Source organism: Babylonia areolata, chromosome 4 (genome assembly GCF_041734735.1).
Source record: "Babylonia areolata isolate BAREFJ2019XMU chromosome 4, ASM4173473v1, whole genome shotgun sequence".
NCBI classification, from domain to species: Eukaryota; Metazoa; Mollusca; class Gastropoda; order Neogastropoda; family Buccinidae; genus Babylonia; species Babylonia areolata.
Window position 1 is genome coordinate 34,077,655 of NC_134879.1, and position 23,749 is coordinate 34,101,403.

The following is a 23,749-nucleotide window of genomic DNA, read 5'->3' on the forward strand; positions in this document are numbered from 1 at the left end:
TTCTGCAAGGTTACAGGCCATCACTGATAACCATTCTGCAAGGTTACAGGCCATCACTGATTACCATTCTGCAAGGTTACAGGCCTCTTCAACACAAGTTCCACTACTTGTTTATGCAACTTCATGGGCTTTACCTGCTTGAGGAACTCCTCCAGAGCCATCTCACCCTGGGCCACCAGGATGATGTCCTTGACCACAGCCTCATGGCGCTGGAGGTCGATGTCCCAAACCTGACCCAGGGTCAGCTCTGGCAGAACCCAGTTCACATTCAGACGCTTCATCAGCTGCTTCCAGTGCCTCTCCTTCAGGGCTTCTGACTTCAGCTCAACCACAAGCACGTTTACCTGAAGAACAAAAAAATTTTATCAACATTTGGTAACCATAGTCTATGCTTTAGTTCATATTCTTACTTCTGAAGAAAATTTTTCACTTGGGAAATTGGACTAAAATGTTTACTAAAATGAATATTATTGCAATGAGTTTATTCACTAATCAGCTAACAGTGTAAAAATGCTTGAAATAAACTTTTTCCCAACATTCAAAAATGTAATGAAACTGATGCAAATAATTACATTTTGAAATGTAATAAGACACAATTTTAGACGACAAACAGATCTTTAAAATGTGATCAAAAGTAATAATGTTTAGCACATTCATACATTCCTTCAGTAACAAGGCCAGAAACTTGTGACAACCTTTACCAGTCTGCCTAACAACAAAGACTTCATACAATAAATCATAAACACTCACATGCCTCAACTTCTACCTTACATACCTTGGCATAACCTTGCAGGGTCTTTTTGACATGCTCAAAGGATGAGTAAGTCCTGAGACGAGCTGGCATTTCCTTCATTTGGTTCAGCAAAGCATCCAGCGACTGTCGAAGCTGCAAAGAAAAGGGAACTGCTGTAAAGCTTCAAACTTAACAAGTGACAAAGCTATCAAAAAAATTTTAAATCTAAAAAAGAGAAAAAAAAGAAACATTCATTCACTCATTACATCTCCAAGCAATATATACAATTAACACTGCAACCAACGAAAATCACGCAGCGTATCAGAACAGTATGAAAAGCAAACACAAAACACAAAAATACAGACTGCACGCATGTTATGCACTGAAGGAACATCCCTCACCTTCCTGGGAGCCACAGACAGCCATGGTTTCTCCTTGAGTTCGTCAATCTGTTCCCAGATGCGGGCCAACTCTGACCACACGCCCTTCAGATCTGCAAGCTCTTCAAGAGCCACCTGCATGCGCTCGTGACTGGGGCTGACCTGACCTGTGAGCATCACAACAGGCACACAGTCAGCAAGGATGACACATGACAGATAAAAAGGCATACAATCAGACAATTATTCTGGTATGATAATTTGGTTTAAAAAAAGGTCTTCTTCCTCAGTTGTCGATCTTTAATTACTTTTTCTTTTAACGGTATTTCAATTGATAATACCCCAATACATTTCCCAAGAAATGAAGAATCATTCACTCAATGGATGTACCAGAAAAGTATGTGGGTGATAAAAACTGGGTATCTTCCCCATCAAAAATTAATGCATCATTTAATCGCTGCATATACCAATATCCCCTCACCCCCTCAAAAATCTGGGAACAAATCTTAAGGGAAAAATCCTACCCATTATCAGCTTCTCCAGAGAAAATGTGTAGCTGTCTACATAGCCATGATTTCAAACAGCTTTGTTCCTGAAAGAAATGAGAAGTATTTACCTGGTTCGGCCAGTTCCAGAGCTTCTTTGGCTCTAGACACGTTGTCTCTCTCCTCTTTCAGACGGTTGAACTTGCCCTCAAAGATGGTCAAGTTCTTCAGGGCAATGTCAGGTCTCATCTCTCCCTGGTAAAGGAGTAATGATAATTAAGTTTCAAACATGATAATGTTTCAAAGATAGGATAGCAGTGACATAAAAAATATGACAATTAAGGTGCTAAGTAAAAAATTTTGTTTTAAAGTATGCAAGGATAACAACAGTACAATGTATCAGGGTAAGTAGTGATGGCACTACGTACCACAATCTGGAAGCTTGCTTTGCTGTGAAATTTGTATAATGCACTGTGTTATGACTTGCCATTCCCGGACTTAAAAAAAAAGAAAAAAAAGAAAAACATAAATCATAACAAAAGAAATGTAAATACAAATAAAAATGTAAAACAATATAAACAAAAAAGTTAATGTAACAGGAACCTTAAAACCTTTTTTCTTGGCTTTCAAACAAGCAAACTTTCAAAAAGAGATCTTATGGTATTCAAAAATCAATAGTGGCATAGAAACCCAAGAAATGCTTGCAAAACACAATTGAAAAGAAAAAATAATGAGCTGATTAAACATAATTTTAGAACAATCTGAATCCACAAACATCATCTTCTGTATTTGTGGGTTGTAACTCTCCTATTCACTCATACGTACGAGTGAGCTTTTAAGTGTATGACCTTTTTTACTCTGCCATGTAAGCAGACATACTTTTGATTTTGGGAGTAATAAAATGTTCTGGGTCATGGCACAGTATGTGAAACTAACCCATTCAAACCTGTGTAGTTTTAGAGCCTTGGCAGGCTTCCATGCCATACTGATGCGGAAAAAACGCAGAAAGTGTTTGGCCAGAGCAATGCTCAGGCCTCAAACTAGTTAAAAGCATGTTCAAACTGCCCCTTACCGCCACAGGTTTTTCCTTCTCCCACTCCTGCAGCATGGTGCCGGTCTTGTTCTCCACCAGTGTGTCCTCCGAGGAGATCTTCATCTGCAGGCTGGCCACCTGGGTCTGGATGGAGGAGTCCTTGCGCTTCATTATGTCGCTGAACGCTCCCCACTCTCCCTCCACGTTGTCAATGTACAGCCAGTTGGTGGGGAACTGGAAACGCTGGCGCTCCAGAATGCGTTGGCCTTCCTTGTACATCTGTGCACAGAGACAGTTTCAGGTTCAGTTCCAAGGGGGTGTCTGAACCTACTGACTGACCAATATATTCTACACCATAATGGCTTTGGAAGAAAAAAAAACAAACAACCCACCTGAAAGTGGATGCCTGACCTTCATAAAAGCCCATGTTGGGGTCAACCTCCATCACAACAATGGGGGCAGATTTTAACCCTTTTGCTGCCTGGGAAATAAAGATTTCAGTAAAATCTATTTGCCAGGGTTTTTTCTAAAAAAAAAAAAATGGGTATACGTTTACAAATTTTTTTCTGTGCTTTGTTATTGGAGAGAGACCCATAAAGTATATATTTTTGTATTCTTCCAAAGGTATGCTTTCTGAAGTCAGTGTTTTGTTTTTCCATAAAGTATATATTTTTGTATTCTGCCAAAGACATGCTTTTTGTAGTCAGTGTTTTGTTTTTTGTCAGATTTTCAACTCTTTCATTATGAACACTAGTCTGGTCAATGCACATTAATATATTTTCTGGACAAATGGATGATAACTATACTGGCAAATTATGTACTAGAACAACCACAATAAAAAGAGACATGCACGATTCATTGTGACTACTCTTAAGTGAAAACAACATAGATTGTGACTGTTTGGCCCTTTCAGTCAAATCTTGAAAAAATCATCATACCCATCAGTAAAGTCAAACCCCAGAACTGTTTCATTTCAAACACATTTACATCTGTCCATGAAGATAGTGGAGTGCTTTTTTCTGCCTGCCTGGATTTGCCTGTATCTGTTGGAGTTTCAGCTGAGCATTATCACTGGTTTCCTCTATAAATTTCTGATTCAGATTATCATCAACAAAAAGAGAAAAAAAGTCAACGTAACCTGTGTTGTGAGGGTCTTTTTACAGTCCACTGTTATCAATAAAGTTGGTAATAAAAGGCTAAATTTTGTTTGTTGGCCCTACACTGATCCCCTCAAACACAGAAAGGCAATGCCCTCCACCCACATAAAAAAACAACAAATGCTCCAAATGCTGGACAGCCAACACTGTTCACTGTTCAATGGCTTTCAGAGAATGAAGTAGTCAATATCACTCACATCCACTTGTTTCTCCCAGGACTTCATCTTGCGTTTGAGGGCCTGCACATGGGTGATGAGACCGACCGCCTCTGAGGTGTTAGCAGTGTCCAGTGACTGTTGCTCCAGGTCTGACCGGGACTGCACACAAAGCAACATCATGCTTAGCTGACAGAGGTCACACATAGCAACATGGTAGACAACAGAATTTCTAGATTTTTTTGTTTTTTGTTTTTGGTTGTTGTTTTTCAAATTAATGAGTTCTGTGCATTCGCAGTTTAATGAAAACAAGTAAGTACCTAGTTTTCACTTCTTTTAAAAAAAAAGTTATATAAAGATCCACTCCCCCATACACTAAATCAAATCTAATCATGTTGCTAATAGCCCAACCAACACCAAAGGGGCTATTTTTGGGCTGAACACCATACTCTAGTCCACCTTAATTTTCTTTTCAAAGCAAGATCTGGCAAAGTAATCTAACCACATATAAATGAAACACACAAATGAACAAAAACACGCACACAAAAATCAACCATCTCTCAGCCAGTTATGGTATTTCCTCAAAACAGATGTACTCTCCTGTCTCTTTCCAGAGCCAACAAAGACTTCAAACCAGAGACAAGAAGGGTGTCGCTGCCATCCAGCCAGGTATCAGTGCATTTACCTTGGATATCAAATCAAATCAAATTATGGTGCTTAGAGCCTCGCCAACCACTAAGGCCACTTACCTTGGAGACCTGTGAGTGGAACTCAGACATCTCATTGCCCAGCATGCTGCCAAACTTGCTGAGCACTTCCTTGTGCCACGAGTCGTACTTCAGTGTCACCTTGGACTGCACCTGTTGACAGGCAAAACCCAAACCTTGTTGACCGAACAGAACATAGACAAACACTTCACAACTCAATATATTTCATTTGGTGGATATATAGCTTCAACTAGTATATTTGTAATAAATAACAAAGAACAGGAACTTTCACTCCCCAAAGGTACAGTGATGCACGGTTTTTCAAATCAGCCAGCACTTAGGCAAAGAAAAAGTGAAGAGGAACAAACCTTAAAAATCCTCAATAAAGCAAGTTTCCACTCTGTACATCTACTACATACAAGGATTGTGTACACAATAATGACAGCAGAAGAAACGTCAGGACACATCAACATGGATTTCAAGACTGGCATAGTCCTTTGGTCTCTTCTTATCCCTTAATCCTGTGAAGAGGCAAAAAGGCACCGCAAGAAAGGTAAGAAAAAAAAGACCTGTCTGCTTACCTTAGGGGAAGTGAATATTGCCTACTTAGCATGTATAAAGCACTAACTGGACCAGACACATAATACCCAGAACTACTTTTGACACATCAAAAATGCTAGCGCAAAGCATATTGTTTGCTGGCATCTTACCATCCCACAACGCAGTCAAATGTCATTTCAGTTTTTTTAAAACAAAGGAGAGCCAACTTTACTGAACATATAAAAAGTAAAGAAGGCTGGAGTCAATAATAGAGTGTTAATCTTGAACAAATAACAGTCATTTGCATCAATATTCTTTCAAGCACACCTTCTCTTGCTCCACTTCCCCATGTCTTTATCCTCATTCTTTCTTACCTTTCCAAACTGCACCACCAGAGGCCCAATCTCAGTCTGTGTTTCAGATGTGTCAAAGGTCTTTCGGGATGACCTGAAAATCCACACATCAGACTGATTACTTCTCAAAATAATACCAGCAATTTCAGTTAAAACAGAGTTAAAGAACATCAGCAGAGCAACTTCATTCTACTGCAACTTGCTTACTTCATAAATAAATACTTCTGTGAAAAAAGCAACCACCTCATCATCGTAACTTCTATGAACAACTTATTTCTGTACCAAGTAGCAACTGAACAGTTAAGTTTCCTTTTTATTTTCAAAGTAAATAGAAGATGAAAATATATCAACAACAAAAATATATATACATGGAATCACTGCTCACACATAAACAACCCCCCATCCACCCCCCAAAAAACCCCCAATAAAACACACAAAAAAGAAACCAAACCAAACCTTTTTATGTATTCAACATTAAAAAAATGATTAATTAATGACGATTACATTGATCATGAGCATGTAGTGTGTGCATACATATAAATGTATATCCGTGTATACAATTATGTCTCAGATAATAAATCAGGAAAGGAGTTAGTAAGAAAAAAAAAGGTGTTACAAGTATGAAAGAAAGAACTATCAGAGAAGTGTTTAACAAAATGTACAATTTTTTGGTCACATACTTGATCTCCTCCAGCGTTGCCATCCACAGTTTGAGGTTGGTGCCAAGACGACCGTACAACACATCAGGGTTCAGATCCCACAGAGACTGGTACCTCAACCACACCTAACACAGTCATCCAACACAATAATTGATCAGGTTTTTTTTTCACTTACCTGTCATGCATCAAAATCATACGTCAATATAAAACATTCTCAACTTAGCTTTCACCTTCAATGTAATTTGTAAGACTACGGATGTAAGCACCATTATTTTCAATAAAAGCCTACTTGTTACATCTGGCTTATCTTTTCTTTTCTTCTTTTCAATAAATAAAAACCCTTCACAAATAAACAGCTTCAATTGCAACTGGACCTATCTTTTGCCATGAACAGAAATAACTGAAACAATGCCACAACACATGTACCAGATTTCAAAACACTGCCATGTGACATGGGGACATTGCGTATGTTTCGATTATCCAGGTGTCGTCCCATGCCCAGTGCCGGTTTTAGTATCCATTCATACTTCTCCAATTACTTTATGTTTCATCTGATCATTCTCAGCACATACTCAAATCTTTTTTTCATTTTTACAGGTAAATATGTTTTTAAATTTCAATAAATGTGGTTACCTCAAAATACATAAATAAACAAAACAAAAAAAAACACCTGCAAAAAAGTAACGATCATGCGTATAGTATCCTCCCAAACCCTGGACAGTTGAGAGGAGCATACTTACGTTGACATACTTCCTGAAGTCACCCACAATCTTCTGTACAGCCCCATAGGCATCATCCAGAACCTGGCTGCCCTCTGGCAGCTGTGTCAGCACCTTGCGGTATGTCCGGTCCATCTCTGACTCTGTGTCTGGGCCCACCTGAGCACAGCACATTCAGGAAATCAAGATTCTGATGGTGACAGTCACATAACACAGATCCAGTGATGAACTAACACACACAGGCTTACTGTTTTAGTCCTACTTTCAACTACCAACATGTTAATACATGCACAAACACTAGGTCTACAAGTAACTGGCTAAAAGAAACCCATCTGTCAAAACATATGTTCATCTATAAAAACAGATCTGTAAAGGTAAGTATCAATGTTGTATCAACATTCTAGGAAACAACCAGTCTTCCTTTAGATAGGAAATTTTCTTCCTAAAATTACGTTTAAGTAACATACTTACCGTGACCCATTAGTGCAGGCTCCGGCAGGGGTCTGACATTCCTGTCCTGTGCAAACTACTACCCGCCTATGCGGAGAAAACGAAAGCAGCTACGGCCGATAACCTCCCTAAGTAGGTTACCTCCCCTGTGTATCCCTGACTTGCGCCCTCTTTTTCCGGCAGCCATCTTGACTCCTGTGCCTAAAGCCCTATTTAGAGAAAATAGGTGCTATAAAACTCTTTTTAATCATAATTATCATGTGTGAAGAGAGTAACCTGGTATCTGGAGTGCTGGATGCGAGGCAGGTTGGTGATGATGGCTTCCCAGGCAAACAGCTCCTGCAGCAGCTGGTACTGAGCGTCCTCCACTGGGGGGTTCACGTACATCACCTGGTTGGTGATGCGCAGCTCATGCACCAGGGGCTGAAAAAAGCACCACACACTGTAGGTTCGTGGGGAACTGGGAAACATAATCATCACTCAGACATGATCATCCAGACTATTTATTCAAGAAGTGTTTGGAAAAGTTCAAAATTTTTATGACTTCATTTTTTTTTTTTTTTTTTTTTTAAACAGACAGCAGCATTTCATCTGAAGACTACATTGTTTTCCCGTGATTCTGAGGCTGTTGTTTTCAACTCTTTTTTTTTTCTTTTTTTTTTAACAGATTTTTGTTGCTGTTGGTGTTTTGTTTTCCTGAGATTGAGTTGTTTTTTCAACTTTTATTTCTCAACAGATTTTCATTTTCCAAGTACCTGGTCATGTTGTAAATCCAATACAGTAAGTCATAACGAGATCAAGTTATATTTAGGATTAAGGGAAACTTTTTTAGACTCTCATCTTGGCTGTTCTGCCTATCTTTTGAGTGTTCCCAAATGGGATTTTTTTTCCTAGTCCTGCAAGTCATTGATATTTACGACATACAACTTATCTTTTTCTCTTTTTTTAACCAAAATTCTCACTACTAATGCTCTCTGCAATCTTTGTTCACTTCAAATATATCACCACAGGCTGCAGAATAAAAATCAATTGGTAAATAAATACAGAAAAGAACTGAAGAATAAATCTGGTTATAAACAAGAAGAAAAACAACTCAATCCAAAACTCTCAACCAGAAAATAAACAAATAAAGAGAGAAAGAAAAACACAAGCAAACAAATGAAAGACCAACAGTGGTCAGTGACAGCAGAAAGCCTCACCTTGATGAGCGGGTCACCACCTGGTTTGTGGGCCTGCTGTTTGGGTTCGTCCGTGTCCATGGAGTTGTCTGTGGGGTCCTCCTTCAGCCCCTGCAGGCACTGGATCCAGGCCTTCACTCCCGCCTCCAGTCTCAGAGCCAGGCGTTTCTCCACCTGCACCCACACCACAGGGTCTTGTAGCAATCCTCTCCCCCACCAACCTCCCGCAACACTTGTATGTAATGTTCTTTTTTCAATAATAACAGCAATGATGATAATAATGCGCATTTATATAGCGCTTGCCCTGCAGCTCTCAGTGCACTGGGCAAATCCTAGGCAAACACTGGCTAACATAATCTCTTCTAACTTGTCTGTACGTGTGTCATTACCATGGGCTTTCTGTTTCATCTGAATGGATTTCATTTAATACACAATATAACACTTCAGAAGTTTTTCAGAAATTTTAGTTCCATATGTCATTCATAACAGAGAGAAAACAATAAATACATAAAAGGAGGGTAAAATCCTTTTTTTTTTTTTTGCAATCTGAAATTATTTGTATACACTGAAATTAAGATCTTCACACTCAGAAATGTGTAGTAGTAATAGGCATAGTACTAAGAACAACATCATCACAGTCACAAACTTTGTAGCAGTAGTAGTCATACCACTAAGTAGCATTCATTATTTACCTCTTCATCCACGCGGGCAACCCACTGGGGCAGGTTGGAGAAGGAGTGGAGGGAGAGGTTGTCGATGGCTTTTTGGATCTTGGTGAGGATCTCACGGAACGTGGTGGCATTGTAGGCACAGGTCTCCAAGCCACGGATCTCCAGGTCAATCTCCTCCTCCATGGACAGCAGGTCGTCCACCTGCACATGCCAAGGTAGGGTTGTCAAGTCAGCTCTCAATTTATTCATATGTTTAACCATATATTCATTTATTTGTTTATCTATTTTACTGCTACTTATAGCCTAGCAAACCACACTGGGTGGTCAAGTCAGCCCTCACTTTTATTTATTTATCAATCTATTTATTTATTTATTTCTCCATTCATTTATTCATTTCATTCATTTCCAGTGAACCACATAGGGCGGTCAAGTCAGTACTTATATTCATTTCTTTAGTTATCTATCATTGTTGCTTATAGTCCAGATGACCACACAGGGTCATGTCAGGGCTGAAAACACTGTAAAATTAATGATCATGCAGAAAGAAAATCATTATGAAAAGAAAACAAGGCACTGGTACAGTTATATTCATGCAGACTGATGATTAACAAAATGTAACCAGAACAGAAACATAATTACATATAATACTCAAAATTATATAATATTATGATGACACAGAATATTACATATAATACTCAAAATTATATAATATTATGATGACACAAAATTATATATAATAGACTTATAAAATATTACATATAATACTCAAAATTATATAATATTATGATGACACAAAATTATATGTAACAGACTTATAAAAACTGACACATACCAGGGGGCTACTCACATGTCCTTGAAACAAAAAAGAATGCAAAAATGTAAGAACTAAACATCATCAAATCCAGAAAAAGGCCAGAAAAATATGCAAGGCCTTCTAGAAAACATAAAAGTGAATGGACCAGGATGGCAGAAAACAAAGGAAGTGCCAACAGAACAAGTGTTTATGACACAAAAACACAACCGAGAGCCATAACTCATGAAAATGATACAAATGTCACCAACTTCTTTTCTAATTTTTTGTTACCCAAAATTTTTGGGACATTTTGCTTTCTATACTTTCTGGTGACAAGTGACAATAGGGATGCTGCTGCTAGTCAATGACCCTTAACACAGTGGTCCGAGTCTTTCCATCTTAGCACATGGCATACTCCATTCTGGGCAGAAAAATCAAGCTTCTGTTGGGTCTCAAACCTGCCTTCTCCCAGTCATCAGTTCACAATGCTAACCACTTCTTCACAGCAGCCAGTCAATGTGACTAATTCATTTTTAGAAGGGACCCCTGCCGGAGTCTGCACTAGTTGGGTCACGGTTAAGTATGTGTAACTGAATCATTTTTAGAAGGGATGCTGGGGACGAAGAAGAAAAAAAGAGAAGAAAAAATGAGTGGTTGAAACAATACAAAAGGAAAAATGACAGGCATAATCAAGAAACCATGCATACCTTTTCTTGGAAGGCGAAGACTGTGTCAGCCAACCTCTGAACGTAGGGATCCAGTTTGTATGACTCCCACGTCAGCGCTCCACCCTGCAAACATACAGAATATTCTACATTCATGGATGCTATTTTGGAAACCTAAATTGCCAATAACTCATTGAGCCCTACACCCGAGCATTGCTCTGGCATCAAAATGTGTCTCATTAAAGCGTTTTTCACGATCTAACATATACATAAAACACAAAGAAACGGAATGGTATTTTCTGATATGTTCACAAGTAATTTGGAGGAAACACAGTATATTTTCTGCGTTTTTTCCACATCAATATGGCATGGAAACTGCCAAGGCTGTAAACTCCCCACGATTGTATGGGTGAAATACTGTGGTTTAACTGTTCTTTCATATTAAGGTGTCCAAAAGCAATTATTGTTGCAGGCAATTGTTCATAGAATATATTTCTAATTGCTGGAAATACATACAGCTATCAAAACATTTATTTAAAAGTGCCATATTTATCACACTAATGTCTGTAAAATTATTGCCTTACCTCTGCAACAAGGGTTTGCACATCTTTTCGCATTCCAGCAATCAGCAGCTTGATGGAGTCCTTGCCCTCAATCTGTGAGAAAATGTAACAGAAAATGTTCAACACACTTTGGAACCAAGAGAAATGATTTTGTCATACAAGATACAAATCAAATATATATTTATCCTATCAAAATACAGATCCAAGATATATCTTATTAGCGAAAGCAAAACAAGATTTAAAAGATACGCTGAAGGCCCAAAAAGTATTCAAATGAAAAACAAAACATCTGCAGACACAATTAAAAACACCAAAAGCATGAAGAGGGATGACAGTAACATTGCCTTTTTTCCTTTTATTTTCAAAACATTAAGGGGAAATGAAAGATGACAGAAAAAGAGCAGGACATTTTTCTATTCATTATATATGAAAAAAAGTCAATGTTATTTGGGATGTCCTGACATGTTGCTCTTGCAATCAGAATTTTCTCTGTGCAATTCACATGCTTAAAAAACAAAAAGAACAGGAAAATACTATAAGCTTTTTGCAAAAAATCAAAAAGATAATAATAAATAACCAACGCATTATTCTGAATCCTTCAAGTTCTTACCTTCTTCAACGTCTGCTCATATGTGCGGACACTCTCTGACAGAGAAATGGCGAAGGGGTACAGCTGGTTTGCCTGGTGAGCCTTGTTGACATTGGCCAGTGGAACACGGAATCCCAGCCACCGAAGATTACGCACCTGTAAACAGAAATCAGTTTGAACAGACTGTATTTCTTTGTTCAACTCTAACATACAGTACACCATGCTGACAAAGACACACTGGAAAGTCGCAACATCTTTAAAACAGCAAATGCTGTCAATGGCAGTTTGACGAAAACTGTCCCAATGATAAAGAACACAAAGTCGCCATCATTTTCATTTACGAACCTCATCCACATACAATGCACACACTCTTTGCTAGGAAGTCAAGAAAATCCAGGATATATAAAAAGAACATCGGAAACAACTTAGACCAATTACATAATAAAGGAAATTTGTATCGATGGATTCTTACCACACACAAATAAAAGCGTAACAAATATCTCCTTAGCAGCAAGTAGACAACTGACAGAGGAAATGGGTTCTTACAACATATACACAATGGAGAAAAAAAAACCTGTCGTACCTCCTTGGCAAGCTGTATGATCTCTTTCTGGAAGTTGACACCCAGTCGGAGGATGTTCTTTGTGGCACCTCGCTGACTTGTGACAGCAAATGTTTTCCCAGTCACCGACAACTGCTTGTTCTGAACCTGCGAAAGACTCTTCAGTCAAAAGGCAGCGAAAAATCCTGAGCTGAATGATTATCAAAGTAACACACTTGTCATTATGTTATCTTATACACAGAGGTATACATAGTAGTGCGCATGTGTACAATTTTTGGGGGGGTCAGATTTCAATGTTAATGAATGCTCGTTTGCATTTTTGATTGATCACAAATATTTGTGTTCCGTTAATGATTCATTATGTACTGCTTGCAATGCTTAGGTTCTTTATGTATTTTAAGTGACAGAAATTCTGCATTATCAAAAATAATGTATTTCTGTATCCATGAGCACAAAGTGTTTTTTGCAGCACAAAGAATGTAAGGCTGTTAAATTGTAAATACCTTGCGAGTCCAGTCATCAAAGAGTTCTTGAGTGTTGAGCTTCATGCGGAAGCTGTCACCATCTGCCTTCAGTTTCTGTCCCTCCACGTGCGTTTCCCAGCCTTTCCCAAGCACATCTTCCACACGTCGCATGTAGGCATTCAGCTGACGCTCAATCTGTTTGATGTGATGATTATCAAGTTACAGCTTATACAAGTACAGAGCTTCAAGAATATGTGCAACAGTAAGATATCTCAATAAATAAATACAATTCATTCTACTTCTTTTCTTTCATAAACTTCAGTATTGGTACTTATGTCTAATCTTTTATACCAATATCTCTTTCATTATTTATGATTATTCTTTTTACATACTTTTCAATTATAACCAATACATTATATACAATTCCCTCCAATGAAGATGCTTTTAAACATACTTTTCAATCACAACTACAACATTATATACACATCAATCAACTATTTGTGACAACAGACATCACAGTGATGTATTGCAGACATGCTCTGATGTTGTGAACAAGATTCCAAGCAACTGTCAAATCCACGGACAGCGTTACTCACCTGTCGTGCCCAGATAATGGATCCAGAGACAGGGGGGAAGTCATGTCCACGGCTCATCCGGCAAGACTTGCTCTGTGGGTACTGCACCTGCAAAACGAAATGATTGGTCAAGGCATTTATTAACGGTCTCCAGTTAAAAGGGACGGTACCACAGTGACAACCCAAGTACCTTTAGATGTGTATTATCTGTACTCTTCTGACTGGTGGTGGGATTTGTTTTTTGTTGTTGTTTTTTTCAACTCAGGTATCTTTAAATGTGTATTAAAGTGTAAACTTTATATAAACTTCTGACTGGCAATTTTTACTGGTATTTATTCTTCCTTTTTTTGTCAACCCAAGTATCTGCTGATTTGCTTTACAGTAAGTGCTTTTGTTTTGCTTTTTTCCATGCACTTGTTGATAAAAACAACAAAAATGCATTTTTTCAGGATCCCTTCATCACTTTCAGAAACAAACAAACATAAAGGACAAACAACTGACACCCACACCTCTGCCCTTACTTTGAACTTCTCATGCAGTGACTCTATGTCGTCCTTCACTCTCTGGATCAGCTGTGTCTGGTACTCTCGGATGGCACCGCGGATGTGAGGGCGCACAAACAGGGCGTTGAAGCGAGAGAAGATGCGGAACATCTCGTTGGCGTTGCGGGCCGTGCCCAGCTGGTCACGCAGGCGTGCAGTGATGCGAGTCTCCACACGGTCGATGCGCTCATCATACCTTAAAAATAACATCTTCAATGAAGCAAAATCATCCAACATACGGCAAAACTTGTTCTTTAACTGTTTTTTTTTTGTTTGTTCACTTCGCAGTTTGTTTCTCTGAAGATCTTTTTTTTTTTTTTATCATGGTTCTCTGTCTCAGCAGAGTCTACCTGCTCATCATACCTGAAAAATAAACTCTTCCATCAAGCAAGACCAATTAACACATTGCACAACTTTCTTTAATCTTTTTTTTTTTTTTCAACTTCGCAATTTGTTTCATAACACATCTTTTATCACAACACTTTCTTTCTTAAAGACATCTTTTTTTCCTTTTACAAGAAAAAAATAATAGTCTCCTTGTTTACACCGTTTTAAGTTCCCTTTTTTTCAGCAAATTGCTTCTTTAATCTTTTAAAACTTTTCCTTCTTTATCTTTTAAAAAAAACAGTGACATTCTATTTGTAGGCTCTTCTTTTTGTTTTGTGACAATATTGCTACCACGCTAAGTTTTTCTTAATTTAGTTTCCAAATTTTTTCAACACTACTGTGTGTTTTTGTCTAATATTTCACAAACAAAAAGGAATGTGAGATAATTAGCATTGACCAATTGAAATAAAATTCAGCCCATTTACCTCTTGATGGCTGCTTCCCATGCATCTGCTCCTTCTTTGGAGACATCCAGAACATCCACCTCCTTCACGTTCTCGTAGGCAAGGTTCACCTCCTGATTTATAATCAAATATATTCCATCAGACACTGTTTGCTTTTCTGTCACATCAAGTACAAAATATAGAATTCTCGTCAAAATGCATCCAAATATGTCAAGAAACGGAAGCGGCAATTATACCTTGCTACAAGATTCTTAATTATTTACCACTATTTGTTTAACTTTAAGTCACATTTCCATTCCACAAGATAATTATCTAAGTTCTGTCATCACATTTTTACTTAAAACAGTTGATGATCTGAATCTGTAGTCATAATTCTGTTCCACAAGATACTTGATTATCTAAATTCTGCAGTGATATTTCTATCTACAGTATCCTTAAATACCTAAATTCTGCGCCATTTATGTTCCACAAGATATCAATAATCTAAATTCTGCAGTCATATTTCTATTCCATAAGATACTTAATTACCTAAATTTCTAGTCATATTTCTATTCCACAAAGCTCTTACCACAAAGTTTTTAATCATGCAAATATACTTCCATCAGATTAAGCCAGCATTAGGGTGTGGAACTGTCGGCAGATTCAAACTGACCTCAATGGCATTGGCATCTGCAGCCTCATCCACCACAGGCTCTGTCTTCATGTCCTGCTCTTCCGCTCCAGGTGTGCCTGTGCGACCCTTGGTTGTGGGACGAAGCACTCTGATGATCACCTGCCGCAGCTGCTCATGCTGACGACGGAATCTGCACAGGTGATTGGACAGGGGTGATTAGAACATCACTTATGGTTGTCTATTCTATGCTTGAAACCTTAGCTTTTTTTTTGCTGTTTTTTTCTCTTCATTTCTTTAGGTAAGTGCATTCATAAAATACTGTTAATTCCTCAAAGATACTTTTTCACTTAAACTATTTCCATTCAGAAAGGTGCAAATCTCATAAATCTGTACAATTTTAACTCGGGAAAACTTCAACAAGAAATGCATTCCCAAGTTCTGTTGCTAGCTAAGATGCTCATCTCCCAGCACAGAGTGTGTGAGGGTTTGGGTTCGAATCCTGCTCTCACTCTTTCTGCCAAGTTTGACTGGAAAATCCTACTGTGTGTCTAGTCATTCGGATGAGATAATAAGCCAAGTTCATATGTGCAGCATGCACTTGGCGCACTGAAAAAGAACCTATCGCCACGACAGTGCTGTCCACTGGCAAAATTCTGTAAAAGAAATCCACTCTCATAGGTGCACAAATATAAATGCATGCACTCAAGGCCTGACTAAGCGCGTTAGATTATGCTGCTGGTCAGACATCTGACTAGCAGATGTGGTTGTCGTGTACACTGAATTGTCGGAATGCAGTGATACCTCCTTGAGAAACCGCAACTGCAACTGTTGTTAAAATTCTATGACGATCAACACACTACTAGAACAGGAAGAGACAGAGTGTATATACACATATAAACACAGACACACGCACACACACACACGAACACACACTCACTTCCTCATGTGATCAAGACGAGCTTGGAGACGCTTGTGAGCTGGGTTGACACGCCAGACCATGCGGAGATGCTCTTCTCTTTTTTTCTTCATCAAGTCTCTGAGCATTCCCTGCAGTTTGTCATACTCATCGTCCCAAGCACTGAACACATCAAAGCAGGAGGCCAGCACCTTCTCAAACTCATCATAGGGAATGTGCATCAGGCGGCGTGTACCCAGCACCTGCAACAAACCATTTTTAGCATACTTTAAACAAAAATTCATATATGTACATCAGTTTACCATGCACAAAGTTCTTTAAACATTTACTTCTTGTATCTCCCTGCAGGCACATAAAACTTCACCATTTACCCCCCCAACTCTCTCTTTCATTTCTTTGCTTCCCAAAAATGCATTCGTCTGTCACTTTCAAAACAAGAAAATATCCTATTACAAAACCTAAGTCAAACAATTAACTTACATTTTCACCTTGAATTTTGGGACCTTTATTTTCAGAATGACTGTTTTATTAGAAGTCTGAAAGCATAAAAATTATTGAGTTGTGCACATTACAACTTGAAAGACATAAATCAAACTAATCAGTTTGTGATATTTCCCATTCTTCAGACATTAAATCCATGATGGGGGGAGGAGGAGGAGGAAGGGGAAAAGCCTGACCTTCAGCAGCTGAGCACTGAGATCCCTGGAGATGGCTTCTACCAGACGCAGGGCTCGCTGGATGGGGTACTTGGTGGGCCGGATCTTGCGCAGGTGCACAAAGATGCTCTGCAAGGCAATGCGCAGGCGATCCAGCTCTGTGGCCGACAGCAGGTCGTTGATGGGGAAGTCCTTCATCAGTTGGTTGTAGTCGTTCACTGTTGCCATGGCCTGTTTCAGACCTTTCAAAAGGAAATCACATGGACAGTTCAGAATTCAGCTGCATACACAGCTACAAGCCCAAATGCAAAAAAGACAGAAATGCGCTTTTGTTCCTCATTGACAAACTTAACAAAAACAATTCACAATCTCAAACATGAACATATACTGGATATATATCTCTCTCACAACACACACACACACCACACACAAACACACACACATTCACTCATGATAGAGGGTTAAGTATTGTCACTAATTATATTTTTCTAAACAATTCCATTTATTGGTATGATAGGAACACACCACAGCTAATCTGATCATCCTCTCACAGACATAAATTGTTTCCTCTGCACTTGATATAATTTATAAAATAATCTATCAAATAGCATTACCATATGGATTATAAACAGAGAAGTGGACTGTATGAAAGTAATAATACAATATCTAAAACGTTCCAAACATGACAAGATCAACTGCACTCCTCATGAAAATGTGAAGCAAAGAATGTAACAAAGTTATCATAAGGAAGTCATCTAACTTAAACCAAGACCACCAAAAGACACTGAATTAAACATCTTTGCAAACCAAGTCATAAACCCCAATTTTCAAAAGACAGGGTTTTTTTTGCAAGTACAAAGTGTTCGTTGCTATTCTGAAAAAGCAAACAGACATGTGTCTTTGACAGACACCATCTTCTGACCTGTGTCAGAATCAAAGCTGACAGTGGCGTGGAAACGTTTCCCATGCTTGAGGATCTCCAGTGTAAGCACAATCTCTGGACTTTCTCGTTTCTCCTGGATTCGCAGAAGCGCTCTCTCCAGGTTCAGCCAGAAGGAAATTTCCTGTAAGGCTGTTCCAGAGGCTGGGTCGCGGTCCAGTTTGGTCACCTGCATGATGCAAAGAATGGTCAAATACTTGCATCATTCACTGAGATTCAATGCTTTAGACGACACTGGTTTTTTTTTTTTTTCAAATTTCCTTTCAGTTCTAAGGGCCTTTATCATGACGTTACACTCCCATATGGTTACAAGAATCATTAACTGTATCTGGACGGAAATTGTGTTCAAGTTCTTGCGCATGTGTGGGTGTGTGTGTGTGTGAATTGTGCTGCTGCCACTTTCTTGTTTCCTTGCAAACTAATTATATTCCTAAAGATCCAGTCATAAACAGTCTCCAAAAATGAAATCTTTATGACTCGGGCATATATTTTCTATTCTTTCAGTTTAAGACCTGTTTAAATACTTAAAATTGGGTAAATTTAAAAAATAAAGAAAACATACTTTCACTCAACGGAAAAACTATATTCCACTACTTTAATTCCAACAAATGATATGCACGACACTGTCCTCATACTTCCCTCTCTTTTACAGTAATTCGATCTTTGAAATGAAAGTGATACTTCACGTTTGGTAGAAGTGGAAGAAGGAAAGACTCGAAGGGGACTAAACATATTCTGAGAACCAAACCACACAATTTTATACTGATTTCATTTTCACAACCACAAACCCCTGTCACAAAAGAAAAACATTATAACAAAAACAATGCTTCTGATGTCAAAAAGAAAAACAAAACATACACACACACAAACACACACACACAAAGGACCCAAAAAACACACAAAAAAAACAGGATAAACCTTTTGGATCTCACGAATCCATCTGTTGACACCACTCTGCAGGTTGTTCAAGAACTGGGCATCTTCCACGCGATCCCCAAAGTCCTCCACCTTCGGCTTGCGGTTCTCCTCCTGGCACTTCTTGATCACTGCAGAGACCACAGGGTTGATGGGCAGGCTGATCTCAGGGATGTCGATGTTCTGCTGCAAGTGAAGCAGCCCCATCTCCAGCTCTGCAATCTTCTTCTCTACTGTTGGAGCCATCTTGTCACCATCCCTGGGGAGTAAAAAATAAGTAAGTAAAGTCAACACAGCCAGAGCAGATTTGTGTGGTTTGCACACAGGGTTGTGGGACTGAAGGGAGAGGTGAGGGGAAGGGCTGTGTGTACTTTTTTCTGTCAATAAAGATCAATTGTTCTAAAAATTTAAACAGTCTTCAGAGAAATGCTCCTGTGAATTTTCTTACATTATTTTTTATTTATTTATTTATTTTTTTTTTAATATTAAAAAAAACATGAGAAAAAGAAGACAATTCTGCTATGATGGCTTCCATACACAGAGAAAACAGAGAGAAGCTAATAAGCACTTGCAAAAACAAAACTGGACCAAACAGTTTACAGCCATTGTGATTGGGAACTGAATAACAACAACATATCAAAACAAACATACCTTTCAGCTTTGCCGGTTTCTTTGATGTAAGACTTGAAGTATGGAGAGACTGCATTGCTGACATAGGCATGAAGTGTCTCGTAGGGTGATCCATCACTGAAGTTCATCACCCGCACCTGTGAGGACACTGCTTTGTCTGCCTCCACCACTGGCCCACGTTTGATGAACACAACACTGCAAACATCATTAATTAAAAGTTACACATTATCTTCTTCTTCGTTCGTGGGCTGCAACTCCCATGTTCACTCGTATGTGCACGAGTGGGCTTTTATGTGTATGACCATTTTTACCCTGCCACGTAGGCAGCCATACTCCGTTTTTGGGAGTGTACATGATGGGTATGTTCTTGTTTCTATAACCCAATGAACGCTGACATGGATTACAGGATCTTTAACGTGCGTACTTGATCTTCTGCTTGCGTATACACATGAAGGGAGTTCAGGCACAAGCAGGTCTGCAAATGTTGGCCTGTGAGATCAGAAAAAACTCCACCCTTCACCCACCAGGTGCCGTTACCGAGAACATGGGACCTCAGATTGAAAGTCCAACACTTTAAACGCTCGGCTATTGCGCCCGTCAATTGAACATGCATAAAAGGCTTCAGTATCTATCTTTTCTCTTCATTTTTTTCCCTCACTCAACATTCACCCAATCTATGTTGTAACAACCTTTTAGTATTATTTCAATGCTCACTTTTGCAATATTCACACACAAACACATTTATACACAAAAGCAAACAGGTACAAGTGCACACATGCACGCACACATGCACAAGCACAACACGCACACACACACACTATCACACACAAATGTGCAAAACACACACAGTTCTTTGATCAGTAACTAAAACCAGTTTCTCACCAACCTTTCTTTCTCCATTATTTTCCCCTTTCTGCCTCCCTTGAAATACTTGCTTTACTTCTCCAATCTAAAAATCTCATCTTTTAAACTGTCACTTTGAAACTTTAAAAAATAATAACAAAAAATAGCAACAAAAAAAAAAGAAAAAAAAAAGGTTGAACTAAACCAAACGAATGATCTTGTATTTGTATCCTTTCTGAAGTTCCTAAAAATAACATTCATTTTTATCACGGATTATAATTTATATAAATTATTTTACATCACAGCCAAATTTGGAAGCAAAAATTTATCTATTCTATTATCCAGTATTTAATGCAAACATGTATTCTAATTTCTAGTCACCTTATCCAATCACTGTAGAACTTGAAAATCTAAAATCAATTATTTGTGCACATATATCCTTATAAATCAAAACTTCTAACCTGATCATCTTGGCACTGCTGAAGTGCACCTCAGGAGCAACCAGGTAAGCAAAGCTTCCATCCACATCCCCCTCAGATGTCTCCTCTGATTCATCTGCAAAGCATACCTATTGTTTTAATACTGTCCAAAGAAAAAATGCAAATTTTAACCAGAATGAAAAAAAACCAAAAACACACACACAAAAAAAAAACCCCATAAAGAAACTGAAAATATCAGTAATCAAATGCATTACACTGAACATGGCATATATCATTAAACCTAGTTCATGTTACACAAAACTGTTTTGCTCTGAAACAGTAGCAAACTGTTGCCAGTAAAAAAGGGTTATGCCTCCTGATTCTGCCAAACACACACTGACAGTGTGACACACACAAAAATAACAAACTCAACGGAGTCTTTTACAGCAATTCTCACCAACTATCAACTGTCTTGTTCTTTTTTTTTTTTTTTAGTACGTTCAAACCATGGCCATAGTGTACATCTTAAAAAATAAAATAAAATAAAAGGTACTGAAAACAAAAATTGCTTGGTCTGCAAGAAAACTGGCCAAATTCCATAAAATGCTACAAGTACAAGAATAAAGTTCAAACACACACACAGACACACACAATTTTTCTGAATTTTTTCTTACAATTATCCTTTTATTCACCTACTTTTTCCCTTCAAAATCAAGCCAGTTTCTTAAATCATCATATTAGTTCATTAAATTTCAAAAGGAAGAGAAAGACAAGACAAAATCTTTATTATCGAGGGAAAGGGAAAGAGGTGCAGGGAATGGTGGGGTAGTGGTTGTGGTGGTTGGTTGGTGTGTGTCATATATGTGTGGATCCGAAAGTGTGAATATACACTTATGTGGGTGTGTGTGTGTGTGTGTGTGTGTGTGTGTGTGTGTGTGTGAGGAGGGGGGAAGAAAATAATGAGGAAGGGAATGATAGGTGTGAAAGGCAGTCATGGTCTATGTGTATGCGTTTGTGTCTGTATGTGTGTAGAGGTTATATATTTTAATTGGTTCCAAAGTATCTAACAATTGTAGCTAATAATGTTTATGTGAAGCAATGGCAAATTTTGCTTGGGGGGAATAAACTGTACTGAACTGAACTGAATTGACTTTTCACACCTTGGCCTGAGCTGATTTAAGTTTAAGAAACAAAAAACTCTGGAATAATCAATAGCTGTTGAGAATTACTGGAACATACTCTGCAAAATATTTATCATTTCTTTAAAAAAAATAATTGACTTTTCACACCCTGGCCTGAGCTGCTCTGGAATAATCAATAGCTGTTGAGAATTACTGGAACATACTCTGCAAAATATTTATCATTTCTTTAAAAAAAAATATTTTAAAAACCCAAAAAACAAAAAACAAAAAATCTGGTGCCTTTCTGACATTTCTTGTGTGATCAAATAATACTAAAACTTTTTTGTTTTTGTTTTGTTTGTTTTGTAGACCCAAGTCAATGTGAGGCAAATAAACCCAAGATAGATGCATAAAGTGGAGAACAGACAAGACCAATAGAGTAATAAAGTGTGAGTGTGCGCACTCACTTGCGCACAAGTGCACCTGCAACTTGTAAACAGATATGAGGGCATTCATGTTTTGACTCTGACTGCTGACTAATCATACAAATATAGATAATGAGCTCAACAGGCATCACCCATAACTGATATGTCAATAGATTAGGCACATGAGCACTCAGCCAAGGCTGGACATGATTCACAATATCACAACTGATTATTGTGTGCAAATGTTACTACTGTGTGCAAACAGGACTGTTTAACAATTTACATTTGTCCATAACCAATGATGTGAGTGAGTGGGTGTGTTTGGTGTAGGGAAATGTGTAAATTGAAAGGAACCTCTAGTGTGTTTGTTTAAGGGGGGTTGGGGTGGAAATGGGTCTGAGGAATGGAGGTGTGAATGTGTGTGTGTGTGTGTGTGTGTGTGTGTGTGTGTGTTGTTATTCTGTTTTGCTCTACTGTGTTGTGTGTGTGTGTGTGTGTGTATGGACAGTGAGAGTGTATGTCAGTATGTGTTTATGTGCCTGTGTATGTATATGGGTGTGCTGGCATGGTTTAGTTGAGTCATGTCTACAAGGGTGGATGGGTGGGTGGTGTTTGGGGGAATAAATTTCTATTTGTCTGTTGGCCACGGCAGGTGGAAGTACGAACACAAAAGTTTACTTTTTGTTTTCCATTAACTGATTAAGTTGTAACATGGATGACAAGCTAACAGAACTGCACTTCTTGAATAGCCAATGGGCTCTGATACCACTTATTCTCTGAAACTGTAGAACGTCTAACTTTAGCCAAAGGGTTCTGATACCAGTCAGTATATAATTTATGTTCAATCGATCGATATGGTAGATGGTGTGTCACGCCCACACAATGCACAAGTAGGAAGTTGCAATGATGCCCAAGCTGCATGTTATGATCCTTTTTTTGGGGGGTGGGGGGTGGGGTGGGGTGGGGGTTCTGTTTACAGATGATAATGGACCAGTTCGCACGCTCTGACACATCCTTCAATGAAACTTAAACTGAAACTCACAATGACAGGATGAGCACAGCTGCAGTCTTCTAGTTCTACACGATCTGCCAAGGTACAGCCTAAAGCTCCGAAATTATACCCGCAATTCAAATCCACAAGACAGACATCCAGTCGAAACATATTTACCTTTGCCTCCAACACGCTGGAAGAGCAGTGTCGGTGTTTGTGGGTCGCTGATGAATTTCTTTATTATCTCGATGTTTTGCTTGTCTGATACGGCCGTTTTGAAGGCCTTCAGATCGGGGTCTTCATCGTCAAGCAGAAGAGGCACAACCTTCCTTAAGTAGTCAGAAAAGACGCCGACGTCGATTGCAGACTGCGTGGCAGCTGCTGGCGGTGCCTCTTGTTCAGAGGCATCAGCCATGGTGTTTGGATTTGGCAAAGAAAAACTCTACCGGCAAATATTCTTCAGAGTAAATCAGACCGTAGCAGACGTTCCACCTCAGCACCAGACGACATCCGGGGAAC

General features: G+C 38.7%; 1 protein-coding gene across 7 annotated transcripts in view; it reads right to left on the reverse strand.

The window, feature by feature from the left end:
• The window catches only part of LOC143281098 (cytoplasmic dynein 1 heavy chain 1-like), an 89,792-nt gene extending 66,043 nt beyond the window's left edge, over positions 1 to 23,749 (reverse strand). For all 7 annotated transcript variants that reach the window (XM_076586051.1, XM_076586052.1, XM_076586050.1 and 4 more), the window contains exons 1-29: positions 23,408 to 23,749; positions 20,736 to 20,829; positions 19,453 to 19,626; positions 18,805 to 19,060; positions 17,869 to 18,055; positions 16,968 to 17,188; positions 16,312 to 16,532; positions 15,414 to 15,564; positions 14,783 to 14,874; positions 13,950 to 14,166; positions 13,450 to 13,536; positions 12,893 to 13,048; positions 12,411 to 12,536; positions 11,849 to 11,983; positions 11,260 to 11,331; positions 10,718 to 10,801; positions 9,239 to 9,418; positions 8,568 to 8,720; positions 7,645 to 7,791; positions 6,940 to 7,077; positions 6,221 to 6,324; positions 5,562 to 5,634; positions 4,690 to 4,800; positions 3,983 to 4,102; positions 2,668 to 2,907; positions 1,727 to 1,850; positions 1,135 to 1,280; positions 776 to 886; positions 135 to 344 (exon numbers count right to left, since the gene is read on the reverse strand). In XM_076586051.1, the coding sequence (XP_076442166.1) occupies positions 135 to 344; positions 776 to 886; positions 1,135 to 1,280; positions 1,727 to 1,850; positions 2,668 to 2,907; positions 3,983 to 4,102; positions 4,690 to 4,800; positions 5,562 to 5,634; positions 6,221 to 6,324; positions 6,940 to 7,077; positions 7,645 to 7,791; positions 8,568 to 8,720; positions 9,239 to 9,418; positions 10,718 to 10,801; positions 11,260 to 11,331; positions 11,849 to 11,983; positions 12,411 to 12,536; positions 12,893 to 13,048; positions 13,450 to 13,536; positions 13,950 to 14,166; positions 14,783 to 14,874; positions 15,414 to 15,564; positions 16,312 to 16,532; positions 16,968 to 17,188; positions 17,869 to 18,055; positions 18,805 to 19,060; positions 19,453 to 19,626; positions 20,736 to 20,829; positions 23,408 to 23,645 (4,368 nt within the window). In that variant the 5' untranslated portion in view covers positions 23,646 to 23,749. The remainder of the gene's footprint in view (positions 1 to 134; positions 345 to 775; positions 887 to 1,134; positions 1,281 to 1,726; positions 1,851 to 2,667; positions 2,908 to 3,982; positions 4,103 to 4,689; positions 4,801 to 5,561; positions 5,635 to 6,220; positions 6,325 to 6,939; positions 7,078 to 7,644; positions 7,792 to 8,567; positions 8,721 to 9,238; positions 9,419 to 10,717; positions 10,802 to 11,259; positions 11,332 to 11,848; positions 11,984 to 12,410; positions 12,537 to 12,892; positions 13,049 to 13,449; positions 13,537 to 13,949; positions 14,167 to 14,782; positions 14,875 to 15,413; positions 15,565 to 16,311; positions 16,533 to 16,967; positions 17,189 to 17,868; positions 18,056 to 18,804; positions 19,061 to 19,452; positions 19,627 to 20,735; positions 20,830 to 23,407) is intronic.